The sequence below is a fragment of the Platichthys flesus genome, chromosome 13, assembly GCF_949316205.1.
Source record: "Platichthys flesus chromosome 13, fPlaFle2.1, whole genome shotgun sequence".
Classification (NCBI taxonomy): Eukaryota; Metazoa; Chordata; class Actinopteri; order Pleuronectiformes; family Pleuronectidae; genus Platichthys; species Platichthys flesus.
In genome coordinates this window covers 5,261,314-5,287,286 of record NC_084957.1, presented here as the reverse complement: position 1 = coordinate 5,287,286, position 25,973 = coordinate 5,261,314, and the positions used below count along the sequence as shown (strand labels likewise).

The window sequence follows — 25,973 nt, the reverse complement described above, 5'->3', positions numbered from 1 at the left end:
GTGTGCATATACATTATATTTGACAAAGGCTGAAGCTAATTGTTGTTTAAAACATTTATGAGCCAATTAATAAGCTTGATTAATCACTTTATATACAATGAATTCAATACAATTATTTCTCAAAGCCCAAGGTGACATCTTTAAATTCTTGTTTTGACTCATTAACCGTCGGAAACCAAAAGCTTTACCAACTTTATGTTAAGAAATAACATAATTAGCTTTCTGTTAAATTATCCTATTAAGTGATTTAGGATTGCAAACATGTTTAAAATGTTCCTAAAACCTAAAAAAACAGAGTTTGATTTAATAAATACGTTTTGAACAAAATAGTTGTGTTAATGAGGTAAAAAAGTTAAACTTACAGTAAACAAGGAGTTCAATCCCCAGACAACGTCCTGAAAAAGAAAATGAAAAAATCATTAATGGTCAAATGTTAGCAGTCAATAATAATCTCCAACACAATTTAATATAAACTTAATAATACACTGTTGTCACAAGGGAGCTCAGTAGAGCTCAATGAAACACTAAAGCTGTTAATACACTCGAGCTGACAACACTGTACCATGATGTTCATTTATATGTAAACAACCTTAAAGTTAGAAATGTGAATCACTGCTAAATGAAAGCAATAGTGGCCGAACCAGTAAGAGCAACTATAATCATCACTGCCAGCCCACTTTAAAACTTTATCCACTAAAGAATCTGACAAACTTTCCAGTGTATCAGATTGTATGTGCGGTAACTAGATCCCTCTGCCATAACCTTAATGAGTATTGTGGTATTTCTACATTCCCCACAGCAGTAAAACAAAAAGATCTGATTTCAAAATGCATCTCAACATCAGATCCATGAATCTGCTCCCAGCAGGGGCCATGGGACTCTTTAATGAACCACTGTAGCATGCACAAGGAGACTCCACAGTGGGTCTGGCAACAGCTACAGGCTGCAGAGCCCAGTGCATTGGAAGAACAAAGGAAGCTTCAGAATCACCTTTTATCACTGTAGCTTCACCACTTTCATTATCCTGCTCTTTTTTACTTACAGGAATAGTCTGGAGAAATTCAATTAAGAGCGGCCGTGAGTGAGTATAATTGAGCGCTGAGAGTCATCACAAAAGAGCGACTAAAAAGAGCAGCTTTGTTCCACTGTGCTCGGCCACCAACAACTTTCAGCCGGTCGGCAATTTCAAGTAAAGTTTAGTTTCAGGGCTAGTGTTCAATTATTCATCATAAAACACACAAACAAAGTGTTTAGACCACTTCAGACTCAGAGTCTGACTCTTGAGTGATGAACACCTCAGTTTGAGAAGTTTAACTCATTCTTCCTAGTATTTTCCCCTCACGATAATTTTGAGTGCCACAGAAAAGGGTGTGAATAATTTTGTAAATCACATCTTTTGACTTATCCCTCGCCTCAACCCACCTGCGGCCTGTCAAAACCACCGCAAAGATTTTACCATACTTGGCTTGCAGTCGCTCCGTTGCCACTGAGAGTTCACGCTGTGCATGTTCAGTGTATAATCACAATAATCAACCTGCAGTGAAAAGCCAGGCCGACCTCAGCCCTCTGCACATTGGACAGTTTGACAGCTGTTTCCATTCAGCAATAGATCGGTCGGGTTAATCTGGTGAGCGTCTATTACCTGTGAACCCATCAAAGACTAAACCCACTTAAACGGCACTGATGTCCCAGGATTTTTTATACCACTAATATTTATTGTAAGTCATCCTTATCTTAACAGATAAATGTTTTCATGTCATCATTATGGGTGAACTCGTTTACACTGTCGCTATAAAACCAAAATGTAAAAGCAGCAACACAACAGGAATCCCTTCAGGAATTGTCTTCTTTTTCTTTTACTGCATTTAATGCCATAAACTATCCAAATGTGAAACTGTGCATTGTGATGAAATTTACCTGTGAGGCATTATTGTAATGGGATTTTATGTGAGATAGTGTTGTGTGTGTTTGTGTGTGTGTGTGTGTGTGTGTGTGTGTGTGTGTGTGTGTGTGTGTGTGTGTGTGTGTGTGTGTGTTTGTGTGAGTTAAAGTAGAGAAGAGTGGTGACCGGCGAAGAGCGACAACATCACCCACTCAAAACTAAAACAATCCTTTCTGACTCACAGCTTTTGCAGTTACTTTTTCTCACACATTTCTGTGCACCTGCAGTGACACTCGACGACACGCGCACCCGTTCCCAGCCGCTCTCACTCTCACACTTATAAACAAACCTACACTTACAGAGAAGTAAACAAGTAACAGACGACAAATCAAAGTTTGAGAGGGATAGAGACGGGTGGTCACAAAAAAAGCAGAATATAAAAAAAAACATGTCTCTGAGCAACAGCGAAAGGTCACTGCAGGTTTAAATCTGAAAAAGGAATTTCAGATAATCAGTTGCAATTTCTTACTGACTTTATTTATATAGGAGAGAAAGAATGTTGTGCCTGAGCTGTGAGTCAGGGACAGAGGAGTAGCATCGCCAGAATCTTGTGATGCAAATGACATCCAGAGCTATTAGAGAACCAATTTGCGTTATCATTTGTCAATTTAATTCAATTTAAAATCGAATTAAAATGGGTTAGGTCCAAAGTGGATTACGCCTTTTAAAAGCCACTGAATCTCCAGGCCTGATTGTGTAGCTAGCTGAACACTGTTGACGCCTATCTGAGTTTTCACACTGAGCTGCTACAGTAGCTTTAATTCATGTACGTGTGCGGTGAAACGTGCAAATAACATGAAAGATACAATTCTGGAGAGTGTGTTTCCTGAGCGGGACTATGTGCTCACTGGTTTCTATTGCTATAATGAACACAAACACACGCCAAGATAAGCACTCACAATGTATGCAAAGCTGCTTTCCTTGCGGCACCTTCTTATGGAGCCAAGTCCAACGGAAGAGAAGCTTTCACAACAACCTTAACACACAACTGAGGCTGAAAACACATTGATGTGCATTTCAGAATAAGAACTTGGGATTCATTTTGAGAACGTGGTTAAATTAATATTGCATGAGTATGTTTTCATTTCATGCATCCCTATTACAGCCAAAGAATTGGAGTGGCTCCGATGACAAATACGAGAACTGATAAAGCAGTACGTGATAAAACTATACTTATTATTTGACACGTTGTACATTTCAGCAGCAGGAAATGTCCGATCTAACAGAACAGTAATTCATGTCAGTCATCTGGAGAAGGTGAATGAAATATAGGGCAATGTGGAATAACTTTCAATCTACATAACGTCTGTTTTACATGGCATCAATATCCCTGTCGAAACACTGCTTTGGCATTTCAAACCTGGTGTGACCAGACTTTAATCCAGTAATCCTCAGTTTTGATCATAACAGCAGCGTTAATGCTGCATTAAATCAGAGGTTATAATGAGATCAAACTTTGCAACCTGTTACACCCTCATCACGAAGAGAAGAAAGAAAACAATATGTTTCAAACATTTACAGAATAATGAATACAAGGTTATTCTGTTTTAATGATGGCAAACAAACCTTACTAGATTTTGCTAGTAACATGTGTCATTGTGAACCTTTAAACTAAAATTCAGTTTGTCACATGGACAATTTCAGCTAAAATCATCCCCTCACCCAAAATGCCCTCATCCAGAAATCACCAAGGAGTTTTAGAAAATAACGTGTTTTTTAATAAAGGCACATATTCTTTAATAAATGTTATATTACCTTTAATGTTCTTGTGGGGGCCCAGCCTGTGCCATCAATAGAGTGTTCCCGCAATAAGCTGCGGAAAAAAAAATCACAGTTAGTGGCGGCTCGTCATTACACCGTGTTTCTGCCTCAGGGTCATGAGTTCCAGAATCCATGTTGGTAAAACCAGGCACAAACCTATACCACCATTGAGACTGGCTAAAAGGTTATTGTACCACACACACACACACACACACACACACACACAACTTTATGTTACTTTTCTCATCAATTTCTTAGAAGGAAGAACAGTGTCTTACAAAATAATGATTAACAATTGTGATGAAGAGAAGAAGAAGCTACAGGGGTTAAGAGTGTGAAGCAGAATTACCTCAAACAGATCTCTCCATTCTCTGTGATGTTAGGATGCCATATTCTGGTTAGACATCTGACTTTAGGAGGCTGGACATTAATACAGAGAGAAAAGCAATTAACAAATATGTATAACTAAAAATGGACAAATAAAAAGAACCTGTATTTACACCTGCTTTGGTAGCTGAGCATCCAGCCCCAGCCCCTCATCAGAGGCCAGCAAGAACATTTCAAAATTGAGTGATTCATTCATATGTAGTGATATATAATCAGTAGCAGTAAATTAGAGACAGAGATTTTTGCTAACGAGAGATTTAATTGTTTTATTTTTGGGAACACTCCAGTTGTGGGGTTGTTAAGTGTAGATTTTTGGACAAATGTCAATTTCATAAATGTAAGATTTAATAGTACAACATCAGAAATCATTCAATCAGTAAAAGGGTCTGAATACTTTGTGATGCATCTCTTTAAAGAAGTTATGATGCATCAATACAGAACCAATTATGTACCAATTTTATTGAAATTTTAGAGACAGCAAAAAGCAAAAATAAGATCCTTCATGGGAAGTCCTTACTGACTCCCCTCATCAAACATTAATGAAATCTGTCAAGTCTAGTTTGCAATGTTTGAACTGCTACGCTCATAATTTTTAACATTAACATCTGTTAACATCAGCCTCTCGGACCACGATAGAAAAATATTTGGGTTTCTTTTTATGACTCAGCTGAAATGGCATTTAGTGAATCTCTGCATTTTGCAACAGGGTGGTTAAAAGGACAGCAGAGCAGAGCTGTTATGTTCAATGCTTACAAAAGTCACATTGACTCTGGTTACATGGGGGCTGGATCAGAGATGGAGGGGGAAAAGGGAAAGGTACACTACATTAAAAAAGCAAGAAGGAAGGGTCACATTTCCATAATCCTATTGTCCGTGTTTGTCAAATATTACAATTTCCAAAACCTTTAAATGGCATCACACCTCGGTACATGTCAGAACCGCTCGCTGCCACAAACTCCAGTAATGTGGACTATCTCTAGTCAATCCCTCTACAATTCTTAATAAGGTATGACAACACAATCTCATATGAGTTAAAGCCACTGAATTTGGTTGTTATAAATAGACTAAAAGATTCTATTTCTTAAAATTCCTTTTGAAAAGCGGCATATGGCGATGACACCAAACACGCTTGAAACAGCCGACATTCAATTAATCCTGGTGACTCACAGTGTCTTGAGAAGGGCTTCTGTCCGGGTAATAAACAATAAGCCCGAGTGGAGAAGTGAAGCCGTGTGTGCAGGAACCATCTCTCACTACAGACGGATGGTACAGCGAGCCACGTCTTAAAATAACATCTTGGTATTTTTAGCCTTGATAAAATGGCTTTAGAAAAGGATTTTCTTTAGTCTCACACTGGTTCTGATCATTGATGTCTCCAGGGTAGAGGGTGAACCCAGTTTGGCTGCATGCAGTCTGGAATTCTAATAAGCTTTTTGAAATTAGCGACTGGTTGTTAAAGGAAAGTCAGTAAACGGAAAGGAAACTTAACTTTAGCTCACATTAAGGTCTAATTCATTACAAAGAGACACGGTTGTTAGCCTGATGATGAAGCAAATTACACTGTTCCCGTTGACATTCTGAGATGTAGGGTCATCAGATCGACTGCTAAGTGGAACTGATCGGCTTCGACCTCATTTAGTTCATCCTCAAAAGATAAGTGGAGATGGTGGTGAGACGGTTTCATAACAGCAGCGTTTAAGAGGCATTTACATCTTCCGAGCCACAGCAGATCGATCAGATGCCTTTAAGTGCTTCAATCAACTGGCACAATTTACCCTGGTGCCTAAAGTTCAGTCAGTAAATGCCAAGAAAGAAACATTTTTTAAGGACCGGACAATGTTCAGTGTAGTGAACACGAAGGCTCAGTAACCTGGAACAGAGGACTCAGGTAGGGTGGGGCATCACTACTTTGTTTGGATATTCCTTCAAACCAAACAACAGGACACAAGAAAACAGACGACAATCAAACATTTATACACAAAACACAGGGGACCACTCACCACCATGTTGTAGGCTTCGGGAACGTTGATTTCAAACTGAAACCGTCCACTTTGGTAGTAACCTTCGTCTGGAGGGAAACGGGGAAGGAAGGAAAGAGATTTTAAGAATGTTTACACAACCATGTGATTCGTGACAAATGTCAAATATTACCAGATTTAGCCGATTTTCACTTTATTCCCCCACACATCTAGAAATGCACAAAGCACAAGGTCTTTCAACGGGGACAGCACAAGGAATATAAAAGCTATAGCTACAGAGGCCATCTTCATAATTTTATATATTTTTTGCAATACATGTATGCTTTATCCTTTTTTTGTGTTACAGAGCACTTTGTGTAGAGAACGCCAGCAACGCAGTGGTCTAGCTGAAATGAAGCTGTGGCTCGCATCTGAACTCAATGTAACAGAACTCAGTGGAGATCGACCCGCTCAGCCGAGATCAATCAATGTGTACCAGGAGAATAAATGAGAGGATCAACTAGATGAATTGAACTTTAATCTCTGATCCACTCCAGGGAGCAGGAGCACGAGGTGTGACCTTTCAGTGTCACCACGTTCAGTAGATCGAACATAGACCCATCTGAATTCTAGCTTGCCATCTCATAATGCCCAATAACGGCACACAAACACTAGTGTTTCACTTTCCTTCTCATCCCCTCGGAGAACGAAGGGCGCTAAAGTTTGAGTTAAGGCCTTTGTAATGGGGCGATCTAAACCCCACCTGATTCCACTCAGTGTAACAAAGACAGCTAGGATTTAATTAGACCGCACAAACAGTCTCTCCTGTATAATAAATGAGAGGAGAAAGAGGGAGCGGGGCAGAGTGTGAAAAAGGGAGATTAACAAATGTCAAGTACCAAAAAAAAAATAGGAAGAAAGAAATAAAAATAAACAGCTTCAGCCTCAGGACCAGAGGATACTGATTACAGAAAGGATGAGATGACAAAAAAGGTGGCAAAACAACATATTCTAGGAGGGAGAGAAAAGCGAGAGACAAAGATCGTCTGCTGACTAACAGCTGCAGTCAGAGGTCATAAATAATTCATGCTGTCTTCACTGCACTGCAACAATCGCTCTTTACTGTCACAAGACACTGGACCCACACACACACACACACAACTGAACTTTAAAGCAAATAAAATCTGCACTTAATTAGTTAGAGAGTCAATTTCAGATGACAGAGAGACACAAGATGTTTAGAAGTAAACCGAGAACGTCATCCCAAACTGACGATAATATGAACTAACGTGAAGCTGTTCACTTCTTTGCAGAGTTGAACTCCCGATGAGCTCGTAGCCTCTGCAGCCTCGTCTTGGCCGTCAACCAACAAAACAACACGCTGTGGTTGTTTATCGCACAACACCTCTTCACTATAGCTGTTGGCGTAATCCTTTGTTTACCATGTTCATCCGTGTAATAATTCTAGAGGAAGCGCGGACATTAGCATACTAACTGAATAACCAGTGCTTCCCATTAATTACAAGGACTTTGACGGCCTCTTTCCCCAGCAGACACTCTCTCTCCCCCCCAACACACACACACATTGAAAGCAGACCAGTTTATCACACTTGGATTGACCTAGTTGTAAGAGTTGGGACTGGCCATCCCTCCAACAACTCTGGTGTGAATCACTTCAGTACTTTTCCAGTAATCCTGCTGACGAATAAATAAACAAAGAACCGGACAGACATGAGCTAAGAGATAAGCTCCCTGGCGGCAGTAATAAAGATAAGAGGAGAAATAATGGAAAGAAGCACTTCTGTAAGCCTTGATGTCAAGATGATATTTTTTCGCACACTGGTTTTAGATATAAGGAAAATTGGACAACCTGCATCCTGAGGCAAGTTCACTTTGAATTTCATTTTCCTGCCTCACCTCATTTACAATCTGTGCAAATGGAAGATTCTGTGTGGATAGGGTCTTCTTTATAAACGGCTGTTTGTAAAGGAAACTCGTCAGCACAGTAATAGGAAAGTACTATTTACTTTTTTCTTAACTTGAATACTTTATTTATGCAATAGATGTGAAGAAATGTAGTTACCGGATAAAAGTTTTGGTGAATTGAAACAGTGTGTTTTATGAAATGATATTATCTGGATCTGATGCTACATTCTCACATTAGACTTTATAAAGGTTGGATTTTAGTATAGCATGTTTTTTGTATCAAGAACAGATGTACTGGTCACAAATAATGACTATCGATCAACAGACATCACCTTCCAGAACTTTAGAGGAAACTGAGGAAGCAGGCAGGAGAGAGTAGAGATATTGCAAAAGAGCAAAGAGCGATTCAAAGGTAATGAAAAGGGGAGATGGATGTGTGTGTGTGTTTAAGGGGGGGGGGGGTAGTTGAGGTATGGCAGACACAGCTTTTGAATAATTGAGCAAGTCTTCCTCTAGGAACTCAATCTCCTTATCAACTGGTCTGAAAGAACATGACACCAAACCTTGGCTCTAATTGCTGATCTTTGCTTTTTCTCTGCAGATTTTGCCGACAAAGGAGCTTGTGAGCTGTCCCAGGATCAGGGCAACGCCGAGATGGATGAATCACAGGCGCCGGCGCTCCCACACGAGCACCAGCAGCCAGATGCTGTCAAATTATTAAGGTGTCCCATCATCATCATCTAGAAAATGTGTGCCAAAAGTTGCTTACTGCATTTTAGCATAAGTTTGAGAATTATTATCATTTACAGGTGTTTCACTTACGTATGACAATCCTAGTTAAAGGTTGACCTACTGTGCTTGCTGTAATTGTGTCGGTTCTATAAGGAGATTAACAAGGTTATTACTTTATTAAGTGGTTTAGATAATGTGGCTAAATAGCTGAAAGACACTTTATTTATTTTGGCCTGTTGGACTTCAACGTGGCAATGTTGTTATGTTTCCAGATTTTGATTATACACACACACGCACACACACACAGAGAGCGAGAGAGAGTATAAACCAGAAAATGACGCATACATTCATTATAGATTATTTGAGATTAGCTGCAACTTCTACATAACTTTCCTCAACACATTCCTGGCGTCTGGTCTGGTCTTATCGAAATTGTTCCTGAAAATATTCTCTACATGTTTCGACTAAATCCAATTTCAATTATCTAGCTTTGTGCCTTCCTTTCCTCTGCTCTCTCTCTCTCTCACACGCACGCACACACACACACACAGACACACACAGATACACTTTTAATTTAAAGCATCTTCACAAAAGGAGCTAAAGATAAATCGTCACATTTACAAACAAGGGAATTGAGAAGGTGACATCGTGCTTCTGCTCAATGAGAAAGTGTGTGTGTGACAGATAAAGAGCAGTGAGCAGCGAGCACGAGGTAAGAGAGCCTCCAGAGACCTGGGTAATTCCACACCATTGTGTTTGGTTTGTCCAATATTTGACAGGTAGCCCACTTAGCCTGGAACACTGCTGAGCGAGCAGATTGGATTTTGGGAATAATGACAGTGCGGTGGAAATGTGGAAATACAGAGAAGGCTTGGGTAGAATACTTTTACGGGACAAACACAGGCTTAGGAACAAATTGCCACCATTTTCAGTCCACCACTCCATCAAATACACATAATACTCTAGTCAAACCACAATGCGCTCGCACTCAAAGACCACATATTGTCTGGAAGGTTGTGCAAAATGAGAAAGCAGTGGCTTTGGTTGCATGTGTGTGTGTTCAGCGAGTGAGTGTGTGACATTTGGTTGGGAGTCTTCATTTAGATTTCTTCACACTGGTAAATTTCAACATGATATGACATTTGCAATATAAATGAAGCGAAAGCATATTTTTCTTCTGGCTTAACACACTCGTTCAGACTTTTTGTCTTCTGGTTTCCATCCTTATAGACTCACAAATTCACCTTTCAGGACATTGAGAAATTACTTTATCTGTCTCATAATTGCCTGTCTCATTATTATTTTGATGAATCGCTCATTGTTAGTATCACATTAGGCAACTTTTCTACAGACTAAAACAAAACCTAACATCTGGCTTTCGTCTGCAATTGGAGAGGCAACAAGCAGCATTGAGCTAACGACTCTGCAGTTGACAGGTTTCTTTTGGCTCCATCTTCGTTAGGCAGAGACACAAAAAGAGGACACCCAGTTGAACGAGCTAATTTCTTCTTCTTCTTCTTCTTCTTTATCTTGGCAGTGTATACGCTGACTGCTGCATTCTCTCTGAGTGATTCTGGCCGTTGGTGAGTAAATAGCCATAAAAGTTTGTGTACTTATAGAGATTTTCTTCTCTGTATCGTTCAAGATGCAACACTGACAAGACAGCAAGGGGAGAGAGGCCCCTAAGTTCACGGAACGTTCACGACATCGACGATGACTCACCAGGGGATAAGATAGAGAGGCCAACTCCTCTACTGAATGTGAAAGGAATCATTCGCCATTTTTAGCTCGTTTACCCGCTTTTAAAAACCCACCTACTCACTCATTTTGGTTTAAAAAGAGGTATTATATCCTTAATCAATCTATTCATTTGATTGTCATTAACTTAGATGACTTGAATTCTGCAGCAACAACAGCCCAGAATTGCTGCAGCACAAATAGCAATGCAGGGATGTAGACTGTAAACTATTTTTTCTGCATCTCAAGTAACAGAGGAGAAACTTTTAAGTCGTCACATATTTAAACAAACAAAATGTAAAACAGTCAAAGATGGGATTTCTTCTCATTTTCTTACCAGGAGACACGGCCAGCTGAAAATGATGCAGCTGGTCTTCATCGGGGAAACTGGCTTTGCATGTACCTGAACCAGAACAAATGGAGAGAGGGGGGGGGGGGCAGTTATTAGAGCAAAAGGTTAAATCAAATACAATACGATCTGCCATTAATTATAATAACTTGTTTTTATGTCCAATAATGGTATCATAAAATCATTTTTGTATTTCCATTCCATGCCTCCTCAGCAACACTACATTAATACAGACTGTGTGTATGAAACAGGACTCCCTGTGGCACCACATTCCCCCCTGGTGTCCGAGGACATTCACTGCACTCCAGACGTCACTTTTTATCTAAGTTCATGTTCAGAAAATTTTCATAAACCAACAAAACATCAAAGCAACTCTTTTTAAAAGCTCTTTTTTTTTCTGCATGAAAAAAACAACACACATATAGTGATTTCTGAATATTAAATGAATGTAAACATTGAATCTAACACTTCACTACAACAGAGTTTAGTCTGAATGATCAGATCAACTTGTGTGTGTATTTTCTCAAACATACTCGGATAAACTCAGAGATCATATATGATAACTTGGGCTGATGATAGAAGTTTAAAACGTGTTAATGTTTAGTTGTCGGTGTGTAGGAGGGAATGCTTGGGGGGGATTCTCCATCTGCTTCTTCTTTTGTGAGTCCACTGGTTTTATTGGTGGAGGGGGGAAAATATTTCTTGCTGTACTTAAAAAGTATTTTATAGTGAAACTGTTAAAAAATATGTTTTCGAAAACTGATTCCTCCCTTTTGATGCGTCCTCGACTCTGTGCTTTCAACAGATCTTCAAAGCTACGACCTTGTGTATAATTTGAATTATTTTCCTATCCATTCTTTGTAGCTTTACAATTCTCTTCCTTCTGAAAGACAACTTCAATAGACCGAACTGTAGTTTAACTAATCCCTGATCATGTGAGTTTTTCCTGTAGTATATTCCGTTCTCTTGATGGTGAAAAGCCTAAATATCTAAATATAAATCACATCTGCCATTGCTTTACACTAACAATCCCCTTGTCTGATTGCCACCCTTTCAAAACAATCCACGGGACGTCCCACACTGGGCTTACAGCCTGAATTGGCAGACATGTAAACGGATGGTGGAAATGAAAAGCAGAAGACATCCTTACAGGCTGTTTGAGCCTTGAAGGGGGATTTCTGAGCATTATCCTAGTGCCAGCCCCTTGTTCACCTATTCCTTCACCCATTTGTTTACATCAGTTCTGCGAGGATTTGAGGCTATGACCTCGGAGCTAAACTCTTGTTCGTGTATTGTCATATTCAAACAAGACAAATGTAGTTAAGTGTCTGCCTTTTTTTCTGGCGTATGACATATACAACATTTTCCCCTAAGCAACAAGTCAACTTTCTAGTTTAACCTACACAAGCTGTTTGTCTGTTATCCACGGCCCTCGCCTGCAAGGACAAACTCCTCAGACCACAAACAAAGACAAGCAGCCAAAGCAATCATAATGGATTCTGCTCTCATGCATAACAATAACCTGATAACAGACTAATGAAGATCTGATATTCTGCAGTGTTAATCTCAAAAGCAATAGCCAGCCAAAGTTGAGAGTGAAGTTTGTTGGAACGAATCCTTCCCAGGACGTGTTTGACAAGTATGACAAGCATGAAACCCGTCAAGTCCCCAGAGCCTGAGTGATTATAATATTAAAGACTGTGGCTCGTTTCCAGATTATTACAGCAACATTAATGCAGCAGAGCTGGTTGGTCTGGATAAAAAGGAAAAACTAAAAAAGTTATGCTTTAGAGAAGGTTTTCTGCTGCATTAAAAATAAATGAGTCAATAATTTACACTGACCTTAATTTAATAAATAACTAAAAACATTCTATCAACAAACACTATTAAATATTACAATTGAAAAAAACTGACATATTCACATTAACTGTTAAAAATAATCAGAATCAGGCCAAAGACCTTTATGTTAGTGTAATACATTTTGAAGAACTGTTAAAAAGGACCTGCACCAGAGCACTGTAATAAATGATGGTATATTAATTCAGTAACTCAGCTGTAACCCTTTAAGATGTAAGATGTGGAGCTGAATAAATGTGAATATAAGCACAGGGAGGAGGAGACAGAACAACAAGAGGAGTCTCACTCAGCTCACTCAGTTGCTGCAGTGCACAGAGGTGTGTGTGTGTACTTACTGGGCAGATTGGTTTCAAGCTCTGCAACTTCTGTTGAGAGAAAAGGACAACCATGATTGAGAGAGGAACTGTGAGGAACGCACACAAACACAATTGACTTTATGAAAGCTATTGTGATCAGAAAGATTTGATTCGTTAAAAAAAGACAAAGATGATAAAAAAAACATCTTGCTTGGTAGGAGCAGGAAATGGTGCATTGATAAAGTTCTTATCGTGGAGCAGATTTAGTTTTAGCAGAATGGATTAAAAAAATAAAGCCTCTGAGCCTCAGTTTGAACAACCGACAGTTTGGGATTCAAGTCAGCCCACTTTGTGATTATCCTCCTTGGGGGCACTAAAACAAACAGACTAATACAATCTAGTCAGAACCGCACAGATAAAATGACTTACACAAGGCAATAGTAATGCAAGAAGGAGAAAAGTCACTTAAATGTTAAACTGGACAGTTTTATGCTGATGTCTGTCTGTAAGCTTGTGTTCAACTAGGTTCAAATTGAGCTGTAGAGGATGTTGCACCAGTGGTGGAGAAAGCAACTAGTGTTATACTTGATGGCAAGTACACATGTTTATCAACACAGACTTTTCATGACCATACATGCTCTAAAATGTCTGTATTATACGTGTCTATCCAGACTCTATCTCACAATGTTATTGAAAGTGATTGAATGTCACAGCTGTCTCTGAATTCAATAATCCTGCAGTTGTGGTTGATTAACTTACAAATTCTTTTTTTTGTCTCCCCCGTTGAATTGAATTGTTTTTTATTCCAGGCCCTGTTCTTTCTATCGTTCTCAGTCTCACTCACTGTTTATCTGCAGCAGCAGCAGCAGCAGTGTATCAGTGTGTTTTATTTATTAGTCACACTCACTGCTGTGGCCACCAAACAATCTGTCTTTCTTCACCTCCTCCTCACTCACAAACAGCTCGATGTCAGTGTCACAGAGTTGCTCTTCTTCTTCTCATTCACCATAGAAACCCATTGGTCAGCAGGATAATTGAATATTCATGAATTGCTTGGCATTGACAATTTATGATTTATATATGTATATATATATTATACAAACTCTTGCATGAAGCTGAAACCTTGATCACAATGGTCATAGCAAGTGGGTAACGTTTGAGTAAATGCACTCAGACGTGCGATAAAATGTAAACCGAATGACAAAACATGAGAAGGACAAGGACAACTCTGTGAAAGGTAAGGGAGAGAGAAGGCAGGTGTCTAGAAGTCGTATCTCAAGGCAATAAGAGGAAGCTATAAATAGAAAACCAAAGAGCAAAAACAAAGATGGATGAAGAAGAGGGAAGGAAGCAACAAAGAAATAGAAACAGAATGAATAGCAGGGCAGCTGGGACTGACTCTAGAACCCTGCAACCGTCAAGGTATAGGCAGTAAAGAATGCATGGATGAAGAAATGAATACCGTTTACCTTTGGTAAGGAGGCGGTCTCTGATGGAGATTCTGTGGGTGGAGTCGGAGGCTCCAGAGGCACGTCCCGTCTTTCCTCCATCCTCCCTCTTCAGTTTACTGGCCAGTGTAAGCATGGCTACGCCGTTGTGGTCTGCCTCGGTCTGCTGCTCAAAGTCCTGACAGTCACAAAGAGCATGAGGAGAACGTTTTATCCCATGGCAGAAAAGAGAAAAGTGTGTTTCATTACTGCAGCTACAGGTGAATATGTTACAGAAATACCTAATACTGTGAGACACTGGTGATAAAGAAACAGAGGAGCATTAAGAGATATATCATATTCAAGGCCAAAGCTCAATACTGCTTAGAGAGATATAAGAACAGAACTTAAAAGCTTTTAACGGCTTTGACACGGAGACGTGATGAGTGCTTCATATCAAGAAGACAAAAACTATGCATTTGGTAATATATTCATTTTATCATCAACACACTCTTTTATTTGTAAAAAGAGTGAGTTTGCATTGAAGCTCCACTGAGAGCATTAGTGGCGTTTCTGCTAAATAATATTCAACAGACCCGCAGCAACAGCAGAGTAGCAGGAAAACTAAAAGGTACTTCAACCCCATGCTCCTGTCAACCCTCAATAGGATAAGCAGTGTTGCTAATAGATGGATCTGTGTCTTTGCTTTTATTCACCTGTTGGAGTGAGAGCTTCTGGTGCATTGTGGTACATGGACTGCATTCTAGTCCAGTCTCCACTCAAAGTTTTTCATAATCACATTCACTCATTCATATAGTGCTTCTATCTATAGCACTTTTCTACAGCCGTGGCTATCAGGGTTAATTTGGGGTTCAGTGTCTGGCCAAAGGACACTTGTGAGTTGAGATGTTGAAGACCTCAGGGATCAAACCACCGACCTTGCGATCTGTGGATGTTACTCCTGATCCAGAACTTGCCTGTTTACTTATAAATGCAGTTTATTCCAAATGCATTTGGGAAATTAGAGTCGTTTAGCCCCTGTCTCTCAACAGGAGCTCTTCCCTGGTGTGTCTGTGTGTCTCCAGTCTGAGCGCTGCAGGGGCTCGAGTTGGGCCACAGCAGGGGGCAGAGCGGGAAGCTATCAGGTAACACTCGTGTCCCACTGACTCAGCAGCCCACCTGCCCCGGCTGTCAATCACTGCAGGAGCTGGCTGACACACAGGCTACCTGGATGTTAATCCCAGAGCTGTGGGGGGGGGATTCAATACAGAGCTTGCAGAGAAAAACAACAACACTAAGGACGACAAACACACACAACTTGAGGGTGTTGTGAAATTAAACAAAACAGGTCCTCGCAGGCGTCCATCTCATTATACACATGCTTATTTACAACACAGCTTAGGGAGTGAGCTCAGCTGTTCAGAAAAATGGGTGCAGCCGGATTGTGCAATGATATTGTACCTCACAAGTAAGTGACCTCAGCTAACTTCCACCAACACAACTGTGTTTGTGTGCGTGTGTGTGTGTGTGTGTGTGTAGCCCTGAGTGTCAGACCTGTTGTGGTAGTCAACAACACTCAGGGCTCACACTTAGATACTTGTGTGTCTCTGAGTTTCTGCGCCTCGTCGCTGCTCTGCTCCGCTCCGGGCAGAACTCACCGTCACAACAAACCGCTAACACCGCTAATCACAGCTAGCTACACCCGGTCCCTGAGCTGGAACCCGGTCCCGGCTCAGGGCTCGTTCCTCCCGCAGGTGGCCCAGCTTGTCTCAGCCGGCGGGGAGACGAGTTCGGGTTGTTTTGTAGAAAGTCTCCTCGCTGGCCGCTGTTGAATCAACATGATCTCAGTTCACCTCAGTGTTGTTCTGTGTGTATCTTTACCTGCTGTCTCAGAGCTAGCGCTCCGTGCTACACCATAATCAACCCGCCCTCCCGTGTTCGAGGCGCCGTCTGAGGCCGGGGACGGGCGCAGGCGCGTCGGACTCTGGATCTCTCACACACACACAGGACCTGGAGGCTCCCGGCGGACTCGCACTGACATGGACACTCAGCTGTCACAACTTGGATCCGGCGTCATGGGCAACGGAAGTGCGGTGCCTGCCGTTCCTCATTGTCGTCCGGGTAGACATGCGGGCGGATAAACAGTTCCGCACGGTAGCTCCCTCGTTTCCGGTCGGTTCTATGATAATAATGTAAGAGTTGTTATGACTAGGTCTCCAGTATTCATCACAGCGATGAGGAGACACTCACAGAAAGCCGCTGTTAAAATGTATTTAACAATTATTATTATTATTATTGTTGTTGTTGTTGATGTCCTTGTTGGTGGTTTTGTTATTATTATTATTATTATTATTATTATTATTATTATTATTATTATTATTAGGTTGCTACAATCGCACTAACATAACAGTAAGGAAGAAGTACCGAAACACACATGCACACTCGCATTTGTGCACCAACACACACAAACACACACACACACACACACACACACACTTATATATTGTAATTTTACCTAACCCAACATTGACCTTGACACTAACTTTAACCTCAATCACTGACCCACACATTGAAAGAATGGTTGGCTGGCAGGCACACAAAAAAACACTATCTCTCTCTCTCTCTCTCTCTCTCGCTCTCTCTCTCTCTCTCTCTCTCTCTCTCTCTCTCTCTCTCTCTCTCTCTCTCTCTCTCTCTCTCTCTCTCTCTCTCTCTCTCTCTCTCTCTCTCTCTCTCTCTCTCTCTCTCTCTCTCTCTCTCTCTCTCTCTCTCTCTCTCTCTCTCTCTCTCTCTCTCTCTCTCTCTCTCTCTCTCTCTCTCTCTCTCTCTTTCTCTCTCCCGCTTGTCCCTTGGGGTAAACTCAATTCCCCCTGAGCTGTGATTCGCTCAACCCGTTGGACCAAGGTGCCTGAGACCTGTCTTTGTAAAACAAGAAACATGTTGTTGACTGAGCTGCTGCTGAAAAGAAAAGAGAAGATTTGATTTCATCTGTTTGGACAGGTGTTGGCCATAAGGCTTCCTGCGTTGCTGATCCACCAAAGGATTTGCCCCCGTGACAATGGTGTGTATGTTCACTCCTCCTCACAGGGTGCGCTTCACAGTTTGCTTTTGTTATTCTGCCGAAGTCAAGTTAGGACAAATTGTTCATCTGTGTTTATTTATAGGAGTGGTATTAGCATGTTGTAGAGAGAGGTCGGAGAGGCTCTCCAACTAAAACTTTATCAGCTGGAGTTACAACATGTGCAGTCCAGAATCTAAACATCGAAAGAGATAAAGTACAGCAGATGTCCTAAATTTGAATGGGATCAGGGAGGACAATATACTGAAGATAGTAACAAATAAAACTTTTCAACTTATCCTCAAATGAACCATACAAAAAAAAGAGAAAATCCAGTTGTGAAAACAGTCATTTCTGTCACTTCTGGTTCTTCAGGCTCCACAACAATGTACAAGAGGATTCAAAGAGGGAAAAAAGCCTTACTGGCAAAAGGGGGCAATTAACTGACAGAAAAAGCACCTCAAGGAATTTCAGACATCTTTTCAGAAACCTATTTAAAAGCGTGATGAGGAAAATGTGGAAAATACAAATATACAAATATGCTAGGAATTTGTCTCCTGCTTCTATGTTGTTTACACCACTGAGTTAGGGTTGTGTTGAAAGCTTTCAACCACTATCATCTTTGTTTTTTTGGTGGATTTTATTTTAAATAAGTGAATTTAAAATTGATATAAAGCAATCCCTATCACTTCAACCATTTTTCAACCCAAAACCTTTATTCTTTTCTTAAACATCACAGAAGGTCTATGGCCATGCAGCAGCTTTGTGAGGCTGAGATCAAGGCTCAGCTGTGTTTTGACAAAAGAATGTATATGGTTTCAGCTCAGGCAAATCCGACACCGGACATCTGGTGGACAGCCCAAGGCGAACCACAGCCACCCCTGACATCACAACTGCAGCCATTAAGGAACCTCAGTCAGACAGCAGTGGATGTGACAGAAGGAAAGTCAATGCCATTCATGCAGAATATGTGAGCAGGCATATTGCATATCAAGCAGTCTTGTTGTGATCACTTGTTGTGATCGGCTGCCTCCATGATCAAGATCCACTATCACAATCTCTCGTATTCAGCGTTGGGATCAAACTTGGTCCTACCGTGTGAAGAGTGTTGCAGTTACTGAGAAAACTAAAATTGATTTGAGCTATAGAGCAAATCGTTTTAAAGTCAGACACCTCGAAGGAAGCTGGCAACATTCAGAAAATAAGACAAGACGTCAGAACAAGAGGAAACCAGCTGCGACATCACCCACGTGTTTGTGAGCTGCTGCTGCTTCTAAGCCTTGAGTTTGGAATTTTAATCAGCAGCATCTTGGCTTTTTAAACAAGAAATAACCATATTGTCGGAGCCTGACTGAGAACTCCAGGTCACTGCACACCCACCCACACCTGCAAACTACCTGAAACTTGAGATTCTATGGTCCCAGGGAACCTTTTTACTTTGTATTGAAGTTTTCTTATAGAGTTCAATACAAATTTACTTATTTTCCCAACCAGAAGAGTCGCCCTCTGCTGGTCTATTGAGATAATACAGGTTTCAGGCACTCCCGTATTGGCTTCACTTTCTAAACCCGGACTCCAAGTCCATTTTTATTAACATTCTATTATTCCAACGTATCAGCTATAGGGTATATGTTGTCCTTACATCCAGATTGACTCTCTCAATAACAGAACCTCCTTCTGCCTTGACACCTGCAGGGGTTTCCAAAAATCGCATAAAATGCATGGAATCAGATTATCAAGCAAACATTTGACACTTATCAAAGCTTTTTCCCACTTACCCTGAAGCAGCAATTATTAAACCTCTGTGGTCTAATTCATAAGGTTGTTTGTCAACAGCTTAACAGCTTCTTGCACCTAAACAACTGTTTTTGATGTTTTCCAGACTTTACTGTAGATCAAGGCCTGAATGACATTCCACCTCCGCAGTGGAAGAGTTCTGCAGTGAACGATTGTATGAACATGTTAACACAATAACAAAACCAAGCTTTACATCTACGATAAAATAGGACATTTTATGACACAATTCCAGTTCTCAGATTTTTAAACTGGCTTCCTGTGTGTTTAAATACATTTTCTTGTTACGATGTTTCCATTCCTCTCAGACCATCTGGGACACGTCTGCTTCCTGTTCCAAAGCTACAGTAAACATGGAGAAGCAGCACTCCATTTGTATGTATCAAATATCTGGGACGAATTCCCAGAAAACTTTTGTTCCTCTTCAAATACAATTATTTTTTTTATCAAAGAATAAAACATCACAATTAATTCACTTTATAGATACTCACAAGGTGCTTCTGAATGTCAAATGATGTTTGATCATAAACAAAAGTATTAGAGAAATAAAAAATAAGATTTGAAAGTTTAATCCCACAAACAATTGGAGAATCGTGTATTTCGCTTACAACACTTACACCACTAGTTACTGTGTGTGTCACATCTGGCTGTCAGTTCACATCCAGCTGTGACTGTGACAGCAGCAGTGACATCAGCCCCACCGGCCTTGAGTCTTAATCTTGCAGAAAGCGAGTCTGACACCGGGGGGGGAGTTCGCTCTCCCTGCTGGAAACACATGACCCAGATGTCAGCGTATCTTGTCGACTCAATTTACCTCTGCGAGAACATGACTAACGCACGTCATAACGATACATATCCTGTTTTATACCTTGTTTACTTTACTTATGGTTCACGTTGGTAAATTAAGAAGGGCTGTTATAACTCTTTTTGTAAAATATAAAAGCAAACTATTAATAAGCAGGTCAGGGGTCATCAAAAGTGAATATCATCAGGTGACTACATGATGAAAACAAGTGGAAAAATAGTGGACATAGATATTTCAGTCAGGGCAAAATCATATAGTAACATAAGGAATATTTGAATATAGAACTCAGTAGTCAGGGAGGACGTTCAGCTTCAGCACATGTGAGTGGAGATGAGAACATGTGTACAGCAGACCTGCTTCGTGTTTGAAATCGTTCCAACTCTCTGAGCAGAGTTTGACCAGAGAGAGGAACCATAATCAAAGTGTGAGTTATTATCCAAGTCTGACATCACCGACGTTAATATCTCGTCTATATACTCTGTTAAAAACTACACTTGCTCCCAGTTAAACTCTCAACACCCATATAATATATTTTAATCCTGATTGTTGGGACTAATACAAATAAGTGCTGAATCCTATTTGTATGTTCAGATCTTATGTAATGTTTTAGCGTGTGCCTTCTGAAATATTCATATTTTATACATTGATTTAAATCTATGCAGATGAAATCATTGGAGACATTGACACCCTGGTATAAGAGGGAACATTCAATTGTGAAAAGACACATCAATAGAAATGAATCACTTGAGTTGAGTGTGTATTTGTGTGAGAAGAGAGTCTGAGCTGCTGAAGATTAAACTGGTGCAACTGAAACAACAAATAGAAAGGAAGGTTTGTTTGTCCCTGATCGAGCAAATGTTTTTTTTAAGTGAACACTGGGAACACTTGCATTTTGCCTCACTTTGTATTTGTAATGAAACACCTAATTCAACACAATCATTTAAAGATTTTACTGTTTTCTTGAAGCATGCTTTCATTCTCTACGTAACAGGGGATTATATCAATTATATTTTAGTTCATCAACGTGGAGGAGGGTGAAGGCAAAGACTTTAAAAAGCAAAGTGAAATGATAAAATGTTTAATTACATAACATTTATAGATATCAATAATATTTAATATGTGGAAAAATCTTTTGCAGTCAGTGACTGTTTGAAGTGTTGGACCCTCAGACATCAGCAGACTCTCCTTGAATGATCCCTGGTGATTATCTTCCAATGACTAGAGCCTCATTCGGCTCTTCACATTGTGCTGCTCTTCACCAACTCCAACACAAAGCTGCACTGAGATCAGGTGAGTGATTCGGCCAATGGAAGATGTCGCCAGCCCATAATGCTGCCAGGTCCAGACAATACAGTTAGAGACCCCTTTAAAATCGATACCACCACATCTGTATCTCTGTCACATGATAAAAAGGGAGGACTTGTGTAAAACATGACAAACCTGCAGGGCACACACACTCTGAGACACTAAGGCCATGTGAATAGAGAAGTGAGAGCTAAGTTTCAGTTGGAAATCCTGCAAAGTGGCCAGATCACAGTGCACAGATCATCGGAGGTTATTGAAGGTGACTGGATGTTTTCCATGCTTTGGTGCCTCCCAGGAAACTGAGTGGGGTTAGTGCTACTGGTTTCCTGCCAAGTTACAGAGCTACAGGCAGTGTCCTCTTCAGATCATCTCACCCTGAGCCTGCCTGTCAGTGGTGATTTGCCTGTGCTCAGTTAGACTTATGTTGAGTGTTTATTCACACACATTCACACGTGGATCTGAATGGTTTGTGTTCAAATGTAGCTGTTAAAAGAAGTTTAAAAAGTGGATTCAAGCAAACATTGTGACCTCTGGTATAAGTTTCGCCTGAACACCTGTCTGGAATCAGAGATTAGAGGAGCAGACGATCAAAGAGATCAGTGACAGTCTTGGAAAGCAAGTGTGGAGATGTCTGAGAATGATTCTCCACCGAGACTCTCTTCTGGAGCAGAAGAAGCAAGATCCGTCTCAGCTCTGTCACCACAACACAGAGACATTCTGCTTCTCCTCAAAGACTCATCTAGGATCATTTAATAAAAGTCTTGTAGAGAAAAATATTTAAAGGTTTACAGCTTTTCTAAAATTAAGACCAAATATTGGAAAATGTAAAAAGAACGAATCTCGAAGAACAGAATGTTGGCTTCTTGAAATTGTTGTCACATCAAGCAGCTGAAGACGTTCTTATACTTCCATGTTTGCTTTTCTTTCACCTTCTGTCCATTTCACCTCAAACCAGCTTCATCAGGTTTAAGTAGTCACAAATCTTGTTTTTCTTTTTTTACCAGAAAAAAGTTGATTGCTACCACTTTCCTCCCTGTACTTGATTACAGTGATCTCTTATATATGAATGCCCCAGCAAACTGTCTGCGTTCTCTAGACACTGTATATCATGGTGCCTTAAGGTTTGTCACTGGTTGTAAAGCCCTCACTCACCGCTGCATCTTATATGCTCGAGTTGAGTGGCCATCTCTGGCAGCACGCCGCCTTATACATTGGCATATTTTTATTTATAAAGCTATCTCGGGTCTGCTCCCCCACTACTTATGTAAGTACATCTTTAAATCCCAGAGCAATTACTGCTTACGTTCAAATGAGCTTTATTTATTAATTATGCCCAAAGTAAACACTGAATTTGGTAAGCACTGTTTTAAGTTCGATGCACCTGCTGCTTGGAATGTACTGCAAAAAACCCTAAAGTTAAAGGAGCTCATAAACCTTGACACTTTGAAGACTCGTGTGAGAGAAATTGGAGCGGCTTCATACCACACTTGTTCTTGTTTTGGTGGGAATCCGGAGCTTTAGTCCTGTTGCCTTATCTTAAGGGAACAGGGAACTTAGCTTGTTTGATCTGTGTTATGTGATTTGTGTGTGTCTTGTGACTGTTTGACATTTTGTATGCTGCTGTCTTGGCCAGGCTTCCGTTGCAAAAGAGGTCATTGTATCTCAACGGGGCCGACCTGGTTAAATAAAGGCAAATAAAAATAAAAAGATAAAGTATGTAGACCAGGGGTGTCCAAACTATAGCCCGCAAATTATTTTCTGTATGTGGCCCTCGGGATAAAAAGTTTGGACACCCCTGACCTAAACACTGCCGGCCTAAATCATATTATTTCAACACTGTATCCAACTAGTGCTAATTCAGCTGACCTCTGGGAAATAGGTTGTACTTACTTGGTGCCAAAATATGTACAATTAAAGTTATTGAAGGATTTATTAAAGGATTATTCTATAAAGCTGTTAATAAAAATAGAAAGACCTTCTGTGTAGGCACGCAAACGATTAAAGAATAAGGAAGGAGCTGCACAAATTGTGTAAGATAGAAAAAAACAAGTTTCTCACGAGGAGAAATGCTGTTTGCCTTCAAATAATGAAATGCTTGCATCAAATGATAGCAAAAGGATATTTAATACTTGTATATATTTTTCCATACATAGCTGAAAATATAAGGAAACTAGAGAACAACATCATATTTCATTTTTTGTTTCCCTAAACAAATTCCTGTATTGATCAGTTTATTGGTAAACGTGTGTAATGTTCACACTGTATTTACAAGGGCTATCACCAATACCACTCGTCCTCCGGGGCTGGACTCTCCAGCAGCTCCTTCGAACTGGTTCCCCTGGTCAACGGATCCGGCTGAGAAAAAGCAGGCGCATTGTGCAGCAGATTGTAGAGGCGATTCCTGCGGTTTCTGTTCTTATTGCCTCTTCTGCGTGGGAGACGAATAAACAAAGAGTCAGGAAGGATGGCCGTGTTAATGAGAAACTCAGAATATCAAGTTTTTCAACCAATTTTGGACCTACTACAAATTATTATCATGACCTAAATAGAAGCAAAACAAAACCCTAATAACAGAACTGATTTATTTTTAAATTAATGGATTCTAGTTAATCAAAGTTAAAAATATCCTGCTAGCAAGAAAGATAGATATCAAAATCACAGAGACACTCTCCTCAAGTTTCAGAGAAACCTAACACCAACAGCATCCTTCAAATCAGACAGCGTTGTCATCTCATACCTTCCGTCGAAGTCTGCCGTCTCTTGAGGAGGGGTGGAGGGTTGTGTTGAGGGGCTGGACTGCAGTGCTGAGAAGCAGTTGAGCCCTGCAGAGATGAAACGTTAAAAGAGAGAAAAGTGAAAAATAACGATTGTGGGTGATCAGAGTCAAGGTCCAGTCATTAAGAGGAAGATGCTTCACCTGACTCCGTGTACAGGATACGCTGTAAGTTACTTTTTTATATCAGGGTTTCATCAAGTTCAATTTAAAACGTTTTTAAGAACATAATGAAGGAAATTCTGTTAAAATGTAATAGATATGAAAGACTATCAGACTCCCAGATTTCTAACAAGCTTCATATCTTAGATGAATCAGTGACAACTACAGCTAAACAGAGCGGAGCAGCCGAAACATTGTGAAGTGAGTGACACCCTTCCATCTTTAAGTGTTGTAGTATGAAGTCGAAACAGTGACACGACTCCTGATCAGCAGGTCATGTAGTGTGAACTGCACAGTGATCTGATAGGTTTGAAAGTCATGTGGTGTGACCTCACCTGAGTCACCGGCCTTGGCTCCTCCAGCGCTGCCCTTCACCAATGTGACTTGAGCCCAGGGGCCCTGCTGGATCTTCTCGTCCGTTTGGGGCTGCACTGTTCTCGGCTCCTCCTTCTCTTTAATCTTTGCCTCCCTGTGGACAATGGTTATCGGACCCTGCTTGGTTCCTCTGGACACCCAGTTGTTCTGAAAAAAAAAATATGTAAATTTTCAAAGTAATTTAAATGTTTGAAGTCTGTAGCCAATTCTCCAGATTTTACCCGGCAGTCACGTCTGACAACGATTTAAGTTTCCATGGAACACCACCAGTTACCACATGGTAATTGTTTGTCATTCTTTTTGTGATTCCAATGTAGAAATATGAGCAAATCAACTATTAGGGACAGAAAGTAAATCGCAGCTTCACGTCTCCTGTATGCAGTGCATTTGTACAATCCTCACAGTAGAAGGTTAGAAAAAGGTAGAATGGTAAGATCTGTGTCAAAGCCTCGGACAGCTCGTCTCACCTTGGAGACCTTTGGAATATTCTTGGAGTCTCTGGTCCTTCTTTTGTTCCTACTAGGCACAGTGGTCCAGGGCTCCTCGTTCTGTACATGCTGATCTCTCTGCTCACTTGGATCTGTGGAGACACACCCACACAAAAAAAAAAACGAACAGGGAAATAGAGGTTTAAGATGAGTTCACAGGAAATACAGTGCAGTCAGACGGCTGTGAAAGTGGCAGACAGAGTGACATTTCTGACTGTTTCTGTGGAATGCTGCGTTACAAGATGAAATATTATAGCTCAGCTAGCAGATGGGAGGGAGTGAGGGGACTTCCTGTCTGCTGTTGGGCATGAAAGCATCTCTGCAGGTTATATGGACAGGAAGTCGACAGACTGGTTTCCTGAGTCATTATAGCTGTGTCGATGTGATTCTAAACCTTAAAGAGGATTTAGACTGCAGGCCTGACCTGGCTGTCTCTCGGTTTCATTGGATAGCAGTTGTTGTTGCACTGTTCTCGGCTCCTCCTGCTCGTCAATGGTGTTCGGACCCTGCTCGGGTCCTCTGGACACCCAGTTGTGCTGAATAAAACAAAATTTTCAGAACAACAATGACTTCAAACCTGAATCAGACTGTTTCTGTAGTGTTAAACAGATGTCTTTGCTCTTTATCTTTGACAGATCGGAGAATTTACGAGCATGTTTGGGTTTTATCACACAGCCAAGATACATTTTGGCATAAACAGAGGACTCACCAATCTCAGGTCAATAATATCCTGCAACATCAATCGTATTCGAGACGAAGTTTTCCCCTCTTTGACGATCTTTTCAATCTGGTTCAAATACTCATCCATGCGAGGCTGGTGAGACACAGAGGGAGAGTGGTT

General features: G+C 40.6%; 1 protein-coding gene and 1 long non-coding RNA gene across 2 annotated transcripts in view; both read right to left on the bottom strand.

The window, feature by feature from the left end:
• ube2f (ubiquitin-conjugating enzyme E2F (putative)) overlaps positions 1–16,479 on the bottom strand; it is a 29,420-nt gene extending 12,941 nt beyond the window's left edge. Inside the window, exons 1-8 of the mRNA XM_062402819.1 lie at positions 16,254–16,479; positions 14,415–14,571; positions 12,985–13,014; positions 10,781–10,846; positions 6,091–6,158; positions 4,053–4,123; positions 3,698–3,755; positions 363–395 (exon numbers count right to left, since the gene is read on the bottom strand). Of these exons, the coding sequence (XP_062258803.1) occupies positions 363–395; positions 3,698–3,755; positions 4,053–4,123; positions 6,091–6,158; positions 10,781–10,846; positions 12,985–13,014; positions 14,415–14,529 (441 nt within the window). The 5' untranslated portion in view covers positions 14,530–14,571; positions 16,254–16,479. The remainder of the gene's footprint in view (positions 1–362; positions 396–3,697; positions 3,756–4,052; positions 4,124–6,090; positions 6,159–10,780; positions 10,847–12,984; positions 13,015–14,414; positions 14,572–16,253) is intronic.
• A 7,043-nt stretch (positions 16,480–23,522) lies between these two features.
• LOC133966808 (uncharacterized) lies at positions 23,523–25,601 on the bottom strand. Its single transcript, XR_009923989.1, has 4 exons — positions 25,112–25,601; positions 24,605–24,791; positions 24,072–24,156; positions 23,523–23,762 (listed from the first exon to the last, which is right to left on the bottom strand). It is a non-coding gene; the product is annotated as an uncharacterized LOC133966808 (long non-coding RNA).
• Between the last annotated feature and the right edge of the window lie 372 nt (positions 25,602–25,973).